The sequence below is a fragment of the Polyodon spathula genome, chromosome 4 (assembly GCF_017654505.1).
Source record: "Polyodon spathula isolate WHYD16114869_AA chromosome 4, ASM1765450v1, whole genome shotgun sequence".
Lineage (NCBI taxonomy): Eukaryota > Metazoa > Chordata > Actinopteri > Acipenseriformes > Polyodontidae > Polyodon > Polyodon spathula.
Window position 1 is genome coordinate 60,248,038 of NC_054537.1, and position 19,301 is coordinate 60,267,338.

At 39.2% G+C, this 19,301-nt stretch overlaps 1 protein-coding gene across 3 annotated transcripts in view; it reads right to left on the reverse strand.

The window, feature by feature from the left end:
* LOC121314699 (tyrosine-protein phosphatase non-receptor type 3-like) overlaps positions 1 to 19,301 on the reverse strand; it is a 154,571-nt gene that overhangs the window by 85,175 nt on the left and 50,095 nt on the right. For all 3 annotated transcript variants that reach the window (XM_041248224.1, XM_041248223.1, XM_041248225.1), the window contains one exon: positions 5,184 to 5,338. In XM_041248224.1, the coding sequence (XP_041104158.1) occupies positions 5,184 to 5,338 (155 nt within the window). Of the gene's footprint in view, positions 1 to 5,183; positions 5,339 to 19,301 lie in introns of those variants that run through there.

Genomic DNA, 19,301 nt, shown 5'->3' on the forward strand with positions numbered 1-19,301 from the left:
CAACTCAATTGATCTAAATGCTGCCATCAAGATAATTAACAGCACCAAGATAATGAAAATTAAACAAGATAACCATAACAAGTACCCAGCATAACCCACACTAACCTCAACAGAACTGAGTAACAATGGGATGTGCTGGCCAGCAAGGCTTTCTATTAAACACTGATATTTGTCAAACCTTTAAGACCCCACACTTTGTCTGCACTGCTTCACACAATGTATGGAAGCTTGAACACCAACTATAACTACACCATTCACATTTACACAAATACCGATTCTGCCAAGTTCTCAAAAAAGAATGTAGAGTTGTAACTGTAAAACTAACATTTACAAACTGCAATTAAACTCAACACTGCTGAAACAGTCACAGCCATTTATGAATCTCTTCGGTACCTTTGACGAGAGATTAATGTCACTCCTAATTTAAGAATGAAGAGATGTCTGTATTAATACTTTGTTAAACTAGACTATTTTAACAGTGCATACACTAAACAAATACATGTGCTCTTATACACACTTATATAAATGCATAACATATTTTTTGTAATCCTATTTATTACAATATAATTTGGATACAGTGTCACGGAAAACCCAAATCTATATAATTGTCATCTTACAACATTCACAAAACTACTGCTTTGGGTCCTGCTTCATCAGATCAAACCTTTGTAATTATTTCCTTGATTAACCAGTCAGAATTAACTTACCTAGTTATTAAGACAAAATCCACGAACAGACCTCATTCCCATTAAACTATTTAAAGAAGTATTCTCTAGGATCGATACTACTGTTTCAAATATTGCTAACAGTTCCCTTTTATCTAGTTTTGTTCCAAAATCATTTTAAGATTGCTATGGTATAACCATTGCTTAAAAAACCTACTCTACATCCAAAAGAATGAAATTATTTTAGGCCTATGTCCAAACTCCTTTCTATCCAAAGTTTTGGAGAGAGCAGCAGCAATCCAACTTAATACATTCCTTGCAGCACATAATATAACTGAGAAATTTCAGTCAGGTTTCTGCCCGGGTCATAGTACTGAAACTGCTCTTATCATAATGGTAAATGATGTGTCATTATCTTGAGATACAAGCTCATCTTCGGTCCTTATTCTTTTAGATTTTAATGCAGCATTTGACAATATTGATCATCCAATTTTGCTTGAACGTCTTGACAGCCTTGTAGGATTGTCAGGTAATGTCCTGTCTTGGTTTAAATCTTATCTTTCAAATAGGCTACAATATGTTAGAATTGGGGAAGATCACTCTTTTTTTTATCTGAAGTTACATGTGGTGTCCCGCAGGGTTCTGTTCTTGGACCAATTTTGTTTTGCTTATATATGCTACCCCTGGGAGATATTGTCTGTAGACATGAAGTACATTTTCATTGCTAAGCTGATGATACTCAACTATATCCATCTCAAACTAGGTGACTCCACATCTGAAAATACTGACTACATGTTTTGCTTGTGTTAAGCAATGGATGTCAAAACATTTTTTAATGTTAAACTCATTTCAAAGAGAGGTAATGTTGTTGGGATCAAAACATGAACTAAACAAAACAAATCTATGTGCTTCTACAGAAGACAGCTTCCCTTTTGTACAGAAGGCTGAAATGAGAAATGTGGGTGTAATCTTTGACCAAGATCTTTCATTCGAAACTCATATTAAGAATGTAACTAAATGTATTTTTTGTCACCATGGAAATACTGGTATTCCAAGCTACATTCTATGTGCAAAATTCTGCTGTCAGGGTTTTAACAAAAACAAAAAAAGCATGATCATATTACGCTTGTGTTAGAAGCCCTACACTGGCTTCCTGTTCGGTTCCGGATTGATTTTAAGGTGCTGCTTATAAAGCCAAGGGAACACTAGTCTACATGATGTTAGAGAATGTAGAATTAAATCTGTTGCTTCTACATTGTTGCTTCAAATTTAAAGGGACAATATTGTATAGTATGTAGAAATGGTAGATAGAATGTTGATGGACAACACACAGAAGATAATATACAGATGATATTTTCTATCAAAAACTGTATTGGTGTTTTTTAGTGTCCACATGATTTACCAGCATTTTTTCCCCCAATATAATAAAATAAACTTTATTCTTAAATATGTACATATAGGATTGTATTAGTAATATTTAACATTACTCATCATTTTTGTTCTGAATTTGTTATTTTTGAGGAATATTTTGCTTGATTGTTTTTCTGTTCTATTTCTGTAAATGCACATGTAAATTAAACTAAATTGTGAATAGAGAGAAGTTAAAATGTGATTATTCTTATAGTTTTTAATTATTATTTTGAACATAATTCCTAATTATACCAGGTGAGGGTTTTTTCTTTCTTCTACAAATCACATATCAGTAACTGTGTAACAATATCTGCAAGCTGCATCTGCTGAACTGTAATGTTCAAACAGATTTAAACAAAAAGTAGGACTCACTTTATCCATTACTATTAAGTTGTATCAGACGAAAGCCTTTATGAGACAAAATGACCACTGAAAACACAATGGGAACTTAAATGTAACACACCGCCAACAAACCGCTGCAGTTTAACATGAATGTTCTAATGCTTCATCATTGTTACCAAACCAGCTTTTTTTTGTTATAATTTCTATGGTAACACAACACAACGGTTCATAATAATTTTGTCGACTTCAATGCCGCTCCACTACACTACATAAAACATGGTTTAATTTTGAGCACGGTAATAAAAACAATTTACACCAGATGCCCACAGTTAAATAAAAACGCAGTATATTTTAGATGGCATCGGTTTAACACTATTAGGACGGTGTGAAAGCCTCCATAAGATGTACAGTATTCTAAAAAACGACTGTTACGCTGATGCTTTGACACGACGTGCTTGCTGTGAAACCTCACACCAGCAGTTCAGAGCTGCTTACTGCTTCAATGCAGAGCTAATGTTACCCACTAATGTATCATATTGGGTAACGGACAATAAGATGATTATAGGAAAACACACACACACACCACTTTTTTTTACAAAATCCAGGATTTTGAATTTCAAGCTTCCAAGTGTGTGCTGGGGTACCTGTCTCATCTTCACTTCTGACAACAATTTAGCGACTGTTTCTATTCGCTCTCTCTCCAAAAAAGTTTGAAGTCAAAAAGTCTTGCTCCTCCATACATGCAAGCAAACTCGCAGAAAGAGAGAGAGAGAGAGAGAGAGGAGAGAAAGCGCATTAAATGTTAACATAGTACCCCCGGGCCTGAACTGGGTTGAGCGTATGGAGCTGTCACTCTGTCACACTGGTAAGGAGGTGGATGGAAAGCCTCCAATTCCAGACTGACATTCTCCGGTCCTGGCTGATTTCTTCTAGACACAGCGGGAGCAGCGTGAGTGGTGGGAAGTCATATAACAGATGCCTCGGCACTGGTGTGCCAAGGCATCTATTACCAGTGGTACCCTGTCTCCTATTATGGACAACCAGAGGGGACAAAGAGGTCTAGCTCTGCTCTCCTGAACCTCTCCCATATGAGGCTCACCACCTCGGGGTGAAGCCTCCACTCTGAGCTGCTGTGGACTCTGAGAGAAGGTCTGCTGCCCAGTTTGTTACCCCAGGCAGTGCCCGCAATGAAAGTGGAGGTTCTCGTGCACCCACAGCAAAAGCTTGCTCGACGCGATGAAGACTGGGCGACCTGTCTTCAGGCTGGGCGGGTCCATGGTGACGACCTCCTTTCTGGTGACGCTGCTTAGTGTTACGCCTAGACCTCCCTTCTGGTGACACTGCTCAGCGTTACGCCTAGATGTAGATGGGCCGGCTTTTTCCACCAAGAGAGTGCCTTTAGACAGTGGTGGGACACAGTCAATAGACGGTTGCGGTTTGTGGGCTGAAAAACCCTTCTATTGAACCAGGCCTGCAGAGGGCACATGCGCAGGAGACCCAATGGAAAGATCCGAGAAGCTGTTGGTTGCCTCGGTCCCGGTTCAGTACCAGGTTGGGAGCAGAGCAGGTTGTGACCTCGGTATCGGTTCGGTACGGGTCCCCTGGTTCTCAGTCACTGCAGATGACAACATACAGGGATGCCCACCTGTAAAAACCACTCAGTCAGTACCCACACGAGACTGAGGGAAGCCTGCATGTTAGAATGAACTAAGACACTTTGCAATGGTGATACTATAAAGCTGTCACTAAAACGACATCAAGATACTGTGGTTGAATTGCAAGCAACAACCGAAGTAAAGCTGAGCACCACATTGCAGACAGGCCTGCAGAAAATAAACAAGAAGAAGATACTCAACAAAAAACAGTAATTAAACAATTACATAAACAATATAAAAACGACTCATATGGTGCTAAACAGCAAAAAAGAGAAATAAAATAAGCTCCAGCCAGAGCTATGTAGCCTGGGAGGAGAGCACAAAGTCAACCGACTTATGTTGCTGGATCCCTGTGTAGAAACAGCTCGAGCCGCTGGCTTCACGCAGGGCACAAGGCCGCAGCAGGTCGTAACAAACAACAGACTGTAGTGCACACATATATGCGTAATTAGCCACAAACTAGTACAGCGATTAGTTTAAAATAGCACATGTTATTTGTGTAAAACACAAAAAAAAGCTAAATATATACTGCTAGAAGCAACAATGTACTTATCTGAACAAGGCTGTCCAATCAGAGTAGTCTTGAAAGGAAAAATTATGCTGAGATCTGTGAGCGCAGGGCCACATCTACGTCACAGGTTCAAAGAGCAACTTTGGTATACAATTTTCAGGATGCGGGTCTTTAGGAGTTAAATACCCATTCGGTAACAGTTACATTTTGTACTTGAAAGGGAACCATTCCGTCTGTATTACAGCCAACCACTGTGTATGGCTTGAAGCATACACATTGTCTAACTGTTTAATTTATATAATTATTTACTCTGCAACCTACACTAATGAATCCCCCAGGCTCCACTGTAATTGCATGCCATGCCTTTAATTTATGCCATGTAGCAACATCAAACTGATTCAACTACTCTACATCAGTTTTTTAAACATGCTTTAGTTCACAAACAGCACGTGTAACTCCACTCACTGTAATAACACACTCACAATGCAGTTTTTCCTTGTTGGATGAGATGTTAGACTTCAAAAAAGCCTACATCTTATACTGTGCAGAGCTAATAAGGGATCATTACAAACTCCTGATTTAAATTCTTCAGGCACCTACATTGACTCTGAAGCTCTGCACCGTGCCATCCAGGAAGTGCACATTGCAGATGACCTCCGACCTGTTCTTGTCCTTTGGCAGCTCTGATACTCGTATGTTGCTTATTCTCCCGCCCAACACACGAAGCCTGGAGTTCATTACTAGAGACGAATAGCCTACAACAGAAAATACAAAAAATACATTTATAAATTATCTGTAAGAATTAGAAATTACAGATTACTTGGTTTGTTACCTTTTTTTGGGTGGCAAACCAAAGACTCTAGGATTTACATTTAAGAAACGGGCCGGGTGCACTTTCTTACGCAGTCAAGGATTACCATAAATAACTGTATTTAATAAAACCTTTAATTACAGATTTTGGCAACAGCTTTAATAGCCCACTGGCTAACATTCTATTTTCATCATGTGTTATTTTTTCTGCAAGCAAGCTTTAAAATAAATGTTTTTATTTTATTTTAAGAACTGTAGCCTACTGGTAGGCCACCCAGAGTTTTGATTATAAATATAAAATATAATATAGACACAGAGCCAACCTCAGTTAACTGGACACCCCACGGGAATGCCATTTAGTTTTGACTTATCCAAGGTGTCGAGTTAACCATGGGTGCACGAGCCATGGCATTAACATGCATATAAGTAACAGAACTCACACGTCTACAGTATTACAGTATTCACAAGTTTATTTTTACTTAAATGTCCTTATGAAAACGACTGAAAGAACTGCAGTGAATGAATCAATTACAGTATACAGTACTGTACAAACTCAGTACAACTCATAGTTCAATTGAAATAAAATAACTATGCGTTATTTTTATGAAAACAATCCAACCAGAAACTGCACAAACTGTTGACTATACTTCTAGGTAATGGCTTGAACTGTCTAATTCGAAGGCTTAAAATAGCAAAAGTTAACAAAATGTACATTATACAGAATTAACTCTGTGAACAAAAACAATAATAAACAAACTACTTACAGTTTCACACAGAAATCAAACAAACATTCTCGATTGTTTCACATGCTTTAAAAGTTCTGCTGACAAGCTTGTTATCCCGAATAACCTGAGTTTTAAGCCAATTGATCGATAAATCATTTTTCACTTTTCACTCATTATGAACAGACACTGTAACCTGAAACAACAGTGTTGATTTATCCACTAGTCTCTTTAATAGTTTTTTATCCCTTTGGTACCGGTAATAGGTGTCAAGTAAAGGGCGGTGTCGAATTAAAAATAAATAAATAAATAAATAAATAAATAAAATAAAGAGAGGTAGGATGCATATTTTATATGGAGGAAATTCGGGACCAAGAACTTCTGTTCAATTAAGCGAAGGTGTCGAGTTATCAACCAGTCGAGTTAAGTAAGGTTGACAGACAGACAAACAGGCAGTCAGACAGACATGGGGTTGGGGGATATACCAACAATGACATTACAAATGGATTGAGACAAAGTCAGGTTACTCCTACTCGATGATGTTTCAAGTTAACCCCCTCCCAACCACAAAAAAATAATAATAATAATAATAATAATAATAATAATAATAATAATAATAATAATAATAGACAGCTGTACATAGGCCTGTGTTATAACTGGCACACTTGGCAAAGTAACTAGAGTAATATTATGCAATTTTGAATGCTGACTTTGGATACCATTTTAATTCTGGAAACTGCGTCGTCGTTTTTCTTTTTTCTTTTGCTAAACTGCATTACCTTTTATGTTGCATGCAGTTTTGTGCATGGGTAACATTTTGATTTCATTTTGCGGTTGGGTGTTAACGGGTAATTTTACATACTGCTACAATACGTATCAGATTTAAAAGTATACTGTATTACAATCCACGTGTCGTCTCTTTTCGCAAGTGATATTTTTAGAATCGTATTGTTCTGAATTAAAATACTTATTCTAAAAATATAGTACTTTACCAACAAAACCAATACAGTACATCTAAATGGAAGCCTACTGATTTTAAAACACAGTCTTTTCAGATATGTATTTTTGATATTGTATATTTTTTGTGTTCCCTGAAAAACAGATAAGGGTTGGAACGGGCCAAAAAATTAAATAATCAGATATGCGTCACACTCATTTAACCAAAAAAGTTATTTCTACTGTTCATTATCGATCCTGATTGTAAATATATATTCTAGTATGTAAACAGCAGTTAAATAATCTTGTTCTTAATCTACCAATGATGACATTAAGGAACAGATGAGATGTGCAATAGCCTGCTACCACACTTATCCACAGAGTATACAGTCTCACCTGATCCTGAGATCCACAGAGAGAAAACACTGTAACCAAAGATGTTGCATCTACTGTAGGCTAGACTGCAGGCATTTGATCATTTTGGTACTAACAGTAACAAAGTAGTCTCAGTTTAATATCAGCACCAGGGCATGGGGCCACAGTACAGTATGTGTTTTCTGTTTATACACCAAATGGTGACATACAATTTAGTTCTTCGTGAAACCCAGCATACAATGCAACAAATAGCAATAGACAGTACTGTACTGTAGATCTCTGACTCAGTGTAACTTCATTTTACACACGTCACACGCCTCTTCTACTGTAGACATGCAGCAACTGCACCAGCGACTGAAGACAAAGAAACACATTTCAGTCTATTTTAATGATTCAAAAGAGCAGTAGATCGTAATGCCACCACATTACATTGACCTCTCCACCGTACCATTCTATCAGCAACTACAGTAAGCAATAGAACAGGAACATTCTGTATAATGCAACCTCACTATTGAATAGGTTGGAAGGTGAGTTTACAGGCTGTGCTTTGCTGAACAAGAAATGGTTGACAATTCTGGATCACAGCCAACACATACAAATTCCATGGTGCAAAAAAAAAACAAAAAAAAAACCACACATTTAAAATGGTACAGACTTCGCACACTACAGTAACTCTGAAGTATTAAAAAGCAATCCTGTCTTAAATACACAGTCATGCTTTCTCTGTTAATGGACACATCAGCAGTGTGGCATTCTCTGTGACAGTTAGGTCAGCATTAGTCAATATTATCAAGAAAGGAAATCTTGTAACAGGAGACGGAGCTTGCACTTGAGATAATACAAAGTAAGGTTGTCAGTGGAAGTTGTTAAAATGCTCTCAAGCATTTACCTGTGTACCTAGAAATAGGTTTTCCTGCTAGGCTGCCACAATCATATGTGAAGAGTTACAAACACAGTCAAATTCCTGCAGCACTATCAAGTATCCAACTGTTTAAAAGAGACAATCCAGGCATTCTGTTATGAAAAGGGAAAATTACAAAAATGCATCTGGAAATAATAAATTTATTTATTTTTGCTCATTTAACCCCAGTAATTAGACCCCTTGTTTTCCTTTACTGAAAATCCTGATGCGTCCCATCTTGAAATACATAAGCTATTTCACCCCCAAGCACCACAAAACAAGTAGGAGTGGTTGAATACCTTTAACCGTGTATGATGAAATCAGCCAAATAGTTAATCAAATATCACCCCCCCATTCTTGTATAACCTAAAATTGGTAAAACATTTTTCAACATTTCAACACCAAATCAGCACAAACAAATATCTAGCTCATTTAAAATCAGTGTTTTGCCCTTTGATGAAGTCCAACACCATGGCAACAACAACAACAGACCTCCTGAGAAGCATTTGTTCCCCAACCAGTTCAGCCACTGGGACTCTCTCCTCAGCTCAACAGAGGCAAGGTCGTGAGGGCTGCAATTCCAGGGATTTCAGTTGCTATGGTTAGCAGCTCTGGTATTCTCTTACCAACTACAGTAATTGGCCTTGCCACAGAGACAGCTGATATTTTTAAGGTTATGCTCGTCTTTTTCAACTGCCTTCTGTTTAAAATTATTAATTTTGTTCTTAAGATATAGACCTATTTCTACACTAAAAAATATGTATTGTAAGGCTCTAGGATGCATGTGCATGAAGGACACTCTAACAGGCCGCAGACAAAAGTACAATATGACAAAAGACCAAAATGCATAATTCCTGCAGCTGATGGTCAAGAGAAAAGCACTCATAGCAAACTGCATCAAATAAAATAGCAACAGAGCACTATCAAAGAAATATGGAATACCAAAACCCACAAAATCAGAGAAATAATCAATTAGTGCCACGGAACAAATTCAACTGAATCAAGAAGTGAACGTTTAAAAGAAAATTGGGTGTACAGCAGGTCCAAGCAGCTAAGAAAAATCCAAGATGAACAGCCAAAGACTTAAAGAAAAAATGTAGAAACATCAGGCATAATAGTGCACAAAAGAACTGAACAAGGGCACGTGAACACAGAAGAGTTGTATGCACGTACCCTAGACCTTGCTGCAAAGTACATACATATGGAATCTGAAGCATTCTTCAACAAAATTCTCTGGTCTGATGAGACTAAAATATAAACTTTCCCAAAATTTTGACCACGGTATGTTTGGAGAAGAAAACATTGCTGGTTCAGTCATGATATAGGGGTGTTCACGACAAAGATCCAAAGCATACAGCTAAGTCAACTCTGGAAATCTAGAAGAAAACAAGGAGATAAGTTCTGGAATGGCCTTCGCAATCACCAGACCTCAATCCAACAGAAATGTTTTGGATTGATCTGAAAAAAGCTGTAGCCAAACACTGAGTATCCAATCTGTCCGAGCTGAAGGAAATATGCAAGACAGAATGGGCCCAGATTTCACCAACAAGATATAACATGCTAGTTCAGAATGATCATAAGCGTCCGATAGTCATAACAAAAGCAAAAATAGGGCACACAAAATAATTTTGTCATGAACTAATAATAAAACGTGTTTGTTTTTTGATAAATTGAATTACTAGATTTACTATTTTTTATTATTAAAAAGTGGTTAAAAACGATTTCCATTACATGAGAGTTTAGGTGTTAAAACTTCATGCTGATATTGGACTCCGCACTCGCACAAACTAAAACATAGTTTATCTTATTGTAAATTGATGTGATCCATCTGTGTTTCCTTCCATCTGATGTAGATCTCCTTCTGCCTGGTGTGGATGGCTGAAGTGTAATGCTGGCTCCAGGGATCAACCACAGTGCAACTCCTGACCACTGAATCCGACGTCTCTGAGAAACCGGGTTGTGGAGTGTGTGACAAATCCTCGACAACCCACCTCCACTGGGTAAACCTGGACTCTCCATTCTCACTGTTGCACTTAAGCAGCTAGTTGAGCATACTGAAGTTTCTTCCTTTTTTTACGCATCATCCCCGGTAAACAAGCTTGTTGATCCAGACATCAAGACAATATCAGGTCAAAGGTTAGTGGTGGCAAATGTCATGTGGGAAAATAAGCCAATTGTCCAACATCTGCCAGCATTTTCCAGTCTCTAGTAGCTTCTAGTTGTCCTCGACGAGTTTTGGTTTTAATACCTTTTCTTGGAGGTTGCTCCTCTGGACAGAGGTAAGGCAATGGTAAGGCCAAACATTGCAGCACCTGGTCATGACGCCAAGTAAACCATCCTTGGCTAAGACCCAACTTACATCCTATCAAAAAAGGACAACACAGATCCACTCCTCGCCATAGATTAAGATTCTGTGGTGATGACAGAACATCGTATGTTGACCTGATGAAGAAATTTATCCTGCTGTGTTCCATTGTCCATTGATCTTAGTAGCCGACCTTACGTTTTTCCACACTCTTCCATCTCATCCATTCACCCTGCTTGGCCTGGGAAACTACCTGTATGCACATCATCCTCTCTTCCTGCTTTTGCACCTTGTTGACTACTAGCTTCCTCCGTTGAGATGGGGCTGCTTTGTGCCATGTAGGAGGAGCTGAACTGAGACCAAGGCCTCCTCTTCCATGCTGTACTTGCCCCATGACATCACTGATACGGAGAGAAGCCTTTGCCACCCACTTTCTTCCAGTTTTCAACACAGGTGCCGTCTCCCTCACACATTCATTGTGTGACTCTACCAATGTAATTTCCAATCGAACCTTGTCGCACTTAAACTCCTCGTTTAGAGCCGAGACTGGCAGCTGCAGTATCCCTTTACCTTATAGTCCAACTCTGCTGACTCCTAACAATTTCCTAACGTATGAACTGACCAACACTTCCAGCTTCTCTACTGTTGTCAAGGAAACCTCATACACAGTGAATGGCCACAGAAGTCTTGGCAGTAGACCAAACTAAAACAACAAAGCGCTGCTGTCTATGCTCTTCAGCCCCTGCACTGCTTGTTGTCACTTCTCCCACATGAAATGTGTCCTTTAGGGTCCCATCATACCATCTCCCAAGACTTCCCATACACTGTTGGTATTCCCTAGCCATTAATGTAGAAACTCTTATCCACTATTTTACCTTTAAATATAGAGATGGTCCTTGACTTAGTGGTCTTGAATTGCATTTGTGCCCATTCAATGTTATTGACTAGTTTGCCCAATAACCGATTAGTGAAGGCTACTGTTGCAGTCATGTTTGACATGTCATCCATGCATGCTCTAATTGGTTGCAGTCGCATTCCAAAAGCCGAGAGTTCTCCTCCCACTACCCATTTTGACACGCTAATAACTACTTCCATTGCCATGGTAAAAGCCAGTGGAGAAATGGTGCTTCCTGCTATTATTCTAATTTCTGTACATTGCCATGTATGGGTGAATTCTAAAGCTGAAAAACCAAATTGCTAATCTTTGAAGTTGGTGTTCACTAAGTTTGTTATTATCCTTGGTACTCTGAAAAAATCAAATGCTGCCCAAAGTAATTCATGTGATACTGAAACGTTAAGGTGCGCAGTCCTCCATTAGGTATTCTGGTGGATTGATAGGTGGGATGTCTGAAGGAATCGACATAGGCTCCTGTGATTTTCCTCAAGATCTCTCTCCATCTTAGACTAAGTTGCTTTTCGGGTGCCATTTTTCTCCCTGGTTAATAACGTCTTTGCAAATTTGGTCTTTATAAAAGTTAGTTTGCGCATGCTCCTTTTTGTAGCGTTTCCATAGGTGCTCAGCTCTGCGCAATGTTGCAAACTTATCTTTTATGACGCTTTGTAAGTGCCTGCTGACTGTTCTGCTCTCCTCCATCTCTCCTTCCACAGGAAGTTTGTACTTTCTCCTTTCTTTTTTCAACTCCAAACCTCTCGCTTCCATATGGGTAGATGGTATCCCCAAAATTATGCAGCTTCTTTTTGACTGTTCCACCTAACCTTTCCAACGCAAAACAGAGATTCAGGGTTTACTATTTGCAGATTGTATCTCCAAATTTATCCAGCTTCTTTTCAACTGTTCCACCTAACCTTTCCAATGCAAAACAAAGATCAGTGTTTACTGTGTCCCACACGGTTTTCTCAGAAGATCTTGGTCATTTAACCACAGGCTTGTGCCCATTGAGGTTATTTTCTCTCTTACGCTGGTTCATCTGACTGGGTTCACAAGGATCATTAGGTTCATCACTAGTTTGTTTTTTAAAGTGCTCGTTTTATCTATGACAGGGGTGCCGATATCCTGCAAACTGGTTTGCTTCCTGTCACTGGATTTCACTCAATTGACTTGACTGACTTCGTAAAAAGTAATGATCAATGTGAGGCCCTTGTCCCTTCTCCATCAAGCATTTCATTCTCCCATGATTAATCTTCAAATCCCTAACTGTTGTCACTTTGTTCCAGCTAGACACAAACCTGGAGCTCCATGTCTACTAAATGCTTGTCCTGAATCTGTTACCCTGAATTATGTAGGGTGCCAATACTTTTGTCTGCGACTGTACATGTTTATACCACAAGCACAGGATACATTTTTGTTATTCCACTTGAGTAAAATAACATGCTTTATGAGACTAGTTTCTAATGTGTCTTGCTTAAATTCCTCCAATCCAGTGGTGTACTGCTGAAATTCAGGATGGAGCTGTGCTTCAGTAGTTTATACAATACTGCCACTGATACATGTTTTATATCAACTTTAACCCTTTGCAGTCCATTTATTCTGCACTTGTCAGGCGCATCAGGTCCAATTTATTTTACATGCAGTTTATTTTACACGCACTATTTAATTTATTTATTTTTTTTAATAGTAAAACATGTTTAAAATGCATTGCATGGCAAAACGACATTAATACTGCATCTCCAGCCAAGCCCCACCCCTTGATTTCTGATAACAAACAAGCTGAAACTCGGAGCAGCTGATTCAAATTCAGCGCCGTTTTGAGACACGGGCGAGGGGAGGAGCCGACAGCACAGCAGAACAACGCAGTTAAACGAGGCAGTCTTCCCAGCGACAGCGAGTGGAAGCGACAGCGAGTGGGAGAAGTACAGGCGTGGAAAAGTACAGAGCAGTTTCGAAGCAGAAAGGAGAAATTGCATCTTGAATTGCTTTAATCAGAAAACAGAGGACATTGGGGAAACACAGCAGCAGCTCAAAGTCAAACAGCCGCGTGTGTTTTTCTGATAACAAACAAGCTGAAACTCGGAGCAGCTGATTCAAATTCAGCGCCGTTTTGAGACACGGGCGAGGGGAGGAGCCGACAGCACAGCAGAACAACGCAGTTAAACGAGGCAGTCTTCCCAGCGACAGCGAGTGGAAGCGACAGCGAGTGGAAGAAGTACAGGCATGGAAAAGTACAGAGCAGTTTCGAAGCAGTTTGAAAGCAGGTTGACAGCTGCAGAAGAAACTAAACTTAAAAAAAAAAACCTCAACATGGTCTTCAAGCCTGTAATCTGTGACACCTGCTTGATGTGGGAAATCCGAGAAAACCCAGCGGAGCTAAACCAAGTGTGCGTAAAGTGCCGCGCGATCCAGGATTTGCATAAACTAGTAAGTATGCTAGAAATGGAGCTGGAAGAAGTGAGACAGCAACAGGATCTTGAGGAACTGGCACACCCACAATTCATGGAAGTCTGCATCACCCCTAACAGACTGAAAGCCACCAGGGAGATAGAAGGTCAGAACAGCTGGGTTCAGGTAGGCAGAAGCAGGGAAAAAAAGAAACTTCGTCAAACACCACCACCAGAAATCAAAACAACCAACAGATTTGAGTCACTTCAGAATTGTGATGAGCAGAACCAACAACAAGAGAATGAAAGGAACAACATCCAGGACCCTATTGACAGTGGTGACCAGACAGCAAAAAGAAGGGAGGTCATGATTGTTGGGGACTCCATATTGAGAAACACAGCAAGTTCAATTCGCAGTTTGGACCCCCTTACTACAACAGTGTGCTGCCTTCCGGGAGCCTCGGTCAAGCACATCACTGAGAATGTGGACAGGCTCCTAGAACGAACAGGAGACGACCCGGTAGTAGTCGTCCACATCGGTACAAACAACATTGGAAGAGACAGACCAAAATCCCTGCAAAATAAATTCAGAGAGCTAGGAAGGAAATTAAAAGAGAAAACCAAAACTGTGGTATTTTCTGGTATACTACCCGCACCTTGCAAAGGACCATATGGACAGCTGGAAATAATTAATCAAAACGAATGGCTGAAGACGTGGTGCACACGGGAAGGCTTCACCTATCTTGATCATTGGACCACATTCTACAACGAGGACTATCTGTATAGACGGGATGGACTGCATTTAAATAACAAGGGAACTAGTCTACTCGGAGAAAAGATCCTCGAGCAGGTTCGGAAGCATTTAAACTAGAAAGGAAGGGGGGAGAAATCAACAAAAAAACAGAAGGGAGACCGCATCAAAACAAGAACAACAACTCAGGTAAGACAACCATTAAATGTATTTATCTAAATGCTAGAAGTATCAGAAACAAAATTCTAGAACTTGAAGCTACTGCACTAACAGGTAACTATGATGTGATAGGTGTTACAGAAACGTGGTTATCTGAGAGTGATGGGGACGAATATAATATTTGTGGGTATACACTGTATAGGAAAGACAGGCAGGACAGAAGAGGAGGAGGGGTAGCGCTATACATAAGAAACAGTCTTGAAGCCCAGGTGTTAAACCTGGACAAAGAAAATAAAACCGAATCAATATGGGTCAGAATAACAGACAAAAATTCAAAAGGCATAATAATAGGAGCATGCTATAGACCGCCAGATTCAGACGGTGAGCAAAATAATCTGTTATACAATGACATTAGAAATGTGTGTAGCAAAGGAGAAGCCATACTAATGGGGGATTTCAACTTCCCCCATATAAAATGGGAAAACCCGGTGGGTAGCGCGAAGGATGAAATAGAAATGGTGGAAATGACAAATGACTGCTTCCTAACACAATTTGTGAAGGCACCGACTAGAGGGGAGGCATGCCTTGATTTAGTCTTTTCAAATAACGAAGATAGAATAACTAAAACAGAGGTCAGAGAACCACTGGCAAACTCAGACCACAACATGGTCTCATTTGAAGTGTTTTTTAAATCCCCAAAAGAAATGACTAAAGCTAAGGTTTACAATTTTAGAAAAGCAAACTATGAAGGTATGAAACAGAGACTAACAGAAGTAGATTGGAGTAAAATAGAGAAAACACCCACAGAAGAAGGATGGTTATTCTTCAAAAATGTAGTACTAGAGGCGCAAAACAATTACATCCCTAAAGTAGACAAATCTAAATGTAAAACTAAATTGCCAAAATGGTTTAATAGATCAATTAAAAAAAAATATTCAGCGAAAAAAGGCACTTTACAGAGCATTAAAAAAGGACCAAAAAGAAAGTACGCAGAAAGAGTACACGGAACTGCAAACGCAAGTCAAAAAGGAAGTTAGAAAGGCCAAGAGAGAAATAGAAATGAACATTGCTAAGGGAGCTAAAACCAATTCCAAAATGTTTTTCCAATATTACAACAGCAAGAGAACATTCAAAGAGGAGATTAAATGTTTAAGAGATACAAATGGCAAAATCGTAGAGGAAGAAAAAAAAATAGCAAATATGTTAAATGATTACTTTTCACAAGTTTTTACAAAGGAAGATACTGACAACATGCCCCACATGTCATCCAGTTCCTATCCAGTTTTAAATAACTTTAGCATAACTGAGGCAGAAGTGTTAAAGGGACTAGGAGCTCTTAAAATAAACAAATCCCCTGGGCCGGATGAGATCCTCCCAGTAGTACTCAAAGAAATGAAAGAAGTAATTTACAAACCGCTAACCAAGATCATGCAGCAGTCTCTTGACACAGGGGTGGTACCGACAGACTGGAAAATTGCAAACGTAATACCGATCCACAAAAAGGGAAACAAAACTGAACCAGGTAACTACAGACCAGTAAGCCTGACTTCTATTATATGCAAACTTATGGAAACTATAATAAGATCCAAAATGGAAAATTACCTATATGGTAACAGGGTACTGGGAGACAGTCAACATGGTTTTAGGAAAGGGAGATCGTGCCTAACTAACTTGCTTGATTTTTTTGAGGATGCAACATCGATAATGGATAATTGCAAAGCATATGACATGGTTTATTTAGATTTCCAGAAAGCTTTTGACAAAGTCCCGCACAAAAGATTAATTCTCAAACTGAACGCAGTTGGAATTCAAGGAAACACATGTACATGGATTAGGGAGTGGTTAACATGTAGAAAACAGAAAGTACTGATTAGAGGAAAAACCTCAGAATGGAGTGTGGTAACCAGCGGTGTACCACAGGGATCAGTATTAGGTCCTCTGCTATTCCTAATCTACATTAATGATTTAGATTCTGGTATAGTAAGCAAACTTGTTAAATTTGCAGACGACACAAAAGTAGGAGGAGTGGCAAACACTGTTGCAGCAGCAAAGGTCATTCAAAATGATCTAGACAAGATTCAGAACTGGGCAGACACATGGCAAATGACATTTAATAGAGAAAAGTGTAAGGTACTGCACGCAGGAAATAAAAATGTACATTATAAATATCATATGGGAGATATTGAAATTGGAGAAGGAATCTATGAAAAAGACCTAGGAGTTTTTGTTGACTCAGAAATGTCTTCATCTAGGCAATGTGGGGAAGCTATAAAAAAGGCTAACAAGATGCTCGGATACATTGTGAAAAGTGTTGAATTTAAATCAAGGGAAGTAATGTTAAAACTGTACAATGCACTTGTAAGACCTCATCTTGAATATTGTGTGCAGTTCTGGTCACCTCGCTATAAAAAAGATATTGCTGCTCTAGAAAGAGTGCAAAGAAGAGCGACCAGAATTATTCCGGGCTTAAAAGGCATGTCATATGCAGACAGGCTAAAAGAATTGAATCTGTTCAGTCTTGAACAAAGAAGACTACGTGGCGACCTAATTCAAGCATTCAAAATTCTAAAAGGTATTGACAGTGTCGACCCAAGGGACTTTTTCAGCCTGAAAAAAGAAACAAGGACCAGGGGTCACAAATGGAGTTTAGAAAAAGGGGCATTCAGAACAGAAAATAGGAGACACTTTTTTACACAGAGAATTGTGAGGGTCTGGAATCAACTCCCCAGTAACGTTGTTGAAGCTGACACCCTGGGATCCTTCAAGAAGCTGCTTGATGAGATTTTGGGATCAATAAGCTACTAACAACCAAACTAGCAAGATGGGCCGAATGGCCTCCCCTCGTTTGTAAACTTTCTTATGTTCTTATGTTCTTATGTTCTTATTTTTCACATACCTCTTTACAGACGCGCATACTGATAAATATTCTCCTAATCACTTGTTTTATCACCAAACTCCTCAATAATGCGATCCAAGTCATTATTTTATTGCTATAACGTCTCAAAAAGCTCTGCAAATGTCTGTAATATTCTTTGAGCGCTGAATGCGGAAGCAGCTATCCTTTGTTATGTGTCCGTGTTATCTCTGTGGTCCAGGGTCTATCTGTATAGCTCAGATACGCCCCCTTTTTTTTCGGCTTCATTCGGCTCCCATCGGTCTCACTTGGCCATGGGATAGGTTGTGAAGAGGTGATAAATCGGTTTTGAAATGAATCTATGTCAATGCATAGTCTATTGAAAATTAAGGAAGACCTGCCAGGTAGAATAATCGCTGAATTAAACTGATGCAATATAAACCATACATTTCCATATATATATATATATATATATATATTTTTTAATCGCTTTAGGAGGATGTCCTTGCATACACAAGTGGGTTTACAGAGACAACCTCCTGCTGCAAATAAAAAAAAAAACCTTAACAATAATTAAAATAGGCTTGGTAACATTACTTCCATCTCATCTGATACTGTATAAACTATCTGATACAAGGAAAATTCTGATGGGTGATCACTTGGGTGATCAGGATCTACTTAATAGTGCCAATCTGTGACTGCAACTGGAGTTGTGTTCCGAGCTGAAGGAGAGGGCACTAACGGCAATCAAGGTCAACTACCTCATGGTAGAGCCTTTATCGAGAGAGAACTATCGCAATTAGGACTTTAAAAGCTAGATTTACCTTGAACATGTAATAATTCATTGGGTACCCTTCCGCTGAGAAAAAGTTTTAGGACAATCGTCCTGAAAATTTTAATGTTAACTTACATAATGAGAAAAACAGGACAGTTCTTCCCAACACTGTTGCAGAAGTTCCCACAAATGTGTTGCACTTGTAGGTTGCTTTGCTTTCACCCTTCTGTCCAGTTCATCCCAAACCAGCTCGATGGGGTTTAAGTCTGGAGACTGTGCTGGCCATTCCATGATTTGAAGCCTTTATAACCTTTTACTTCTAAGAGTTGCTTATAGTTTATCTGGACAATGTCAGATATCTCAATGGAGCAGCATTACTGAACTGTCTGTGTCTCTGTTTGTTGTTGTTTAAAAATGCTGCTCTTTAGTCGACCCGACAGGCTGCGGGTTTAAAAGGCATGTCATGTGCAGACAGGCTAAAAGAATTGAATCTGTTCAGTCTTGAACAAAGAAGACTACGTGGCGACCTAATTCAAGCATTCAAAATTCTAAAAGGTATTGACAATGTTGACCCAAGGGACTTTTTCGACCTGAAAAAAGAAACAAGGACCAGGGGTCACAAATGGAGATTAGACAAAGGGGCATTCAGAACAGAAAATAGGAGGCACTTTTTTACACAGAGAATTGTGAGGGTCTGGAATCAACTCCCCAGTAACGTTGTTGAAGCTGACACCCTGGGATCCTTCAAGAAGCTGCTTGATGAGATTTTGGGATCAATAAGCTACTAACAACCAAACTAGCAAGATGGGCCGAATGGCCTCCCCTCGTTTGTAAACTTTCTTATGTTCTTATGT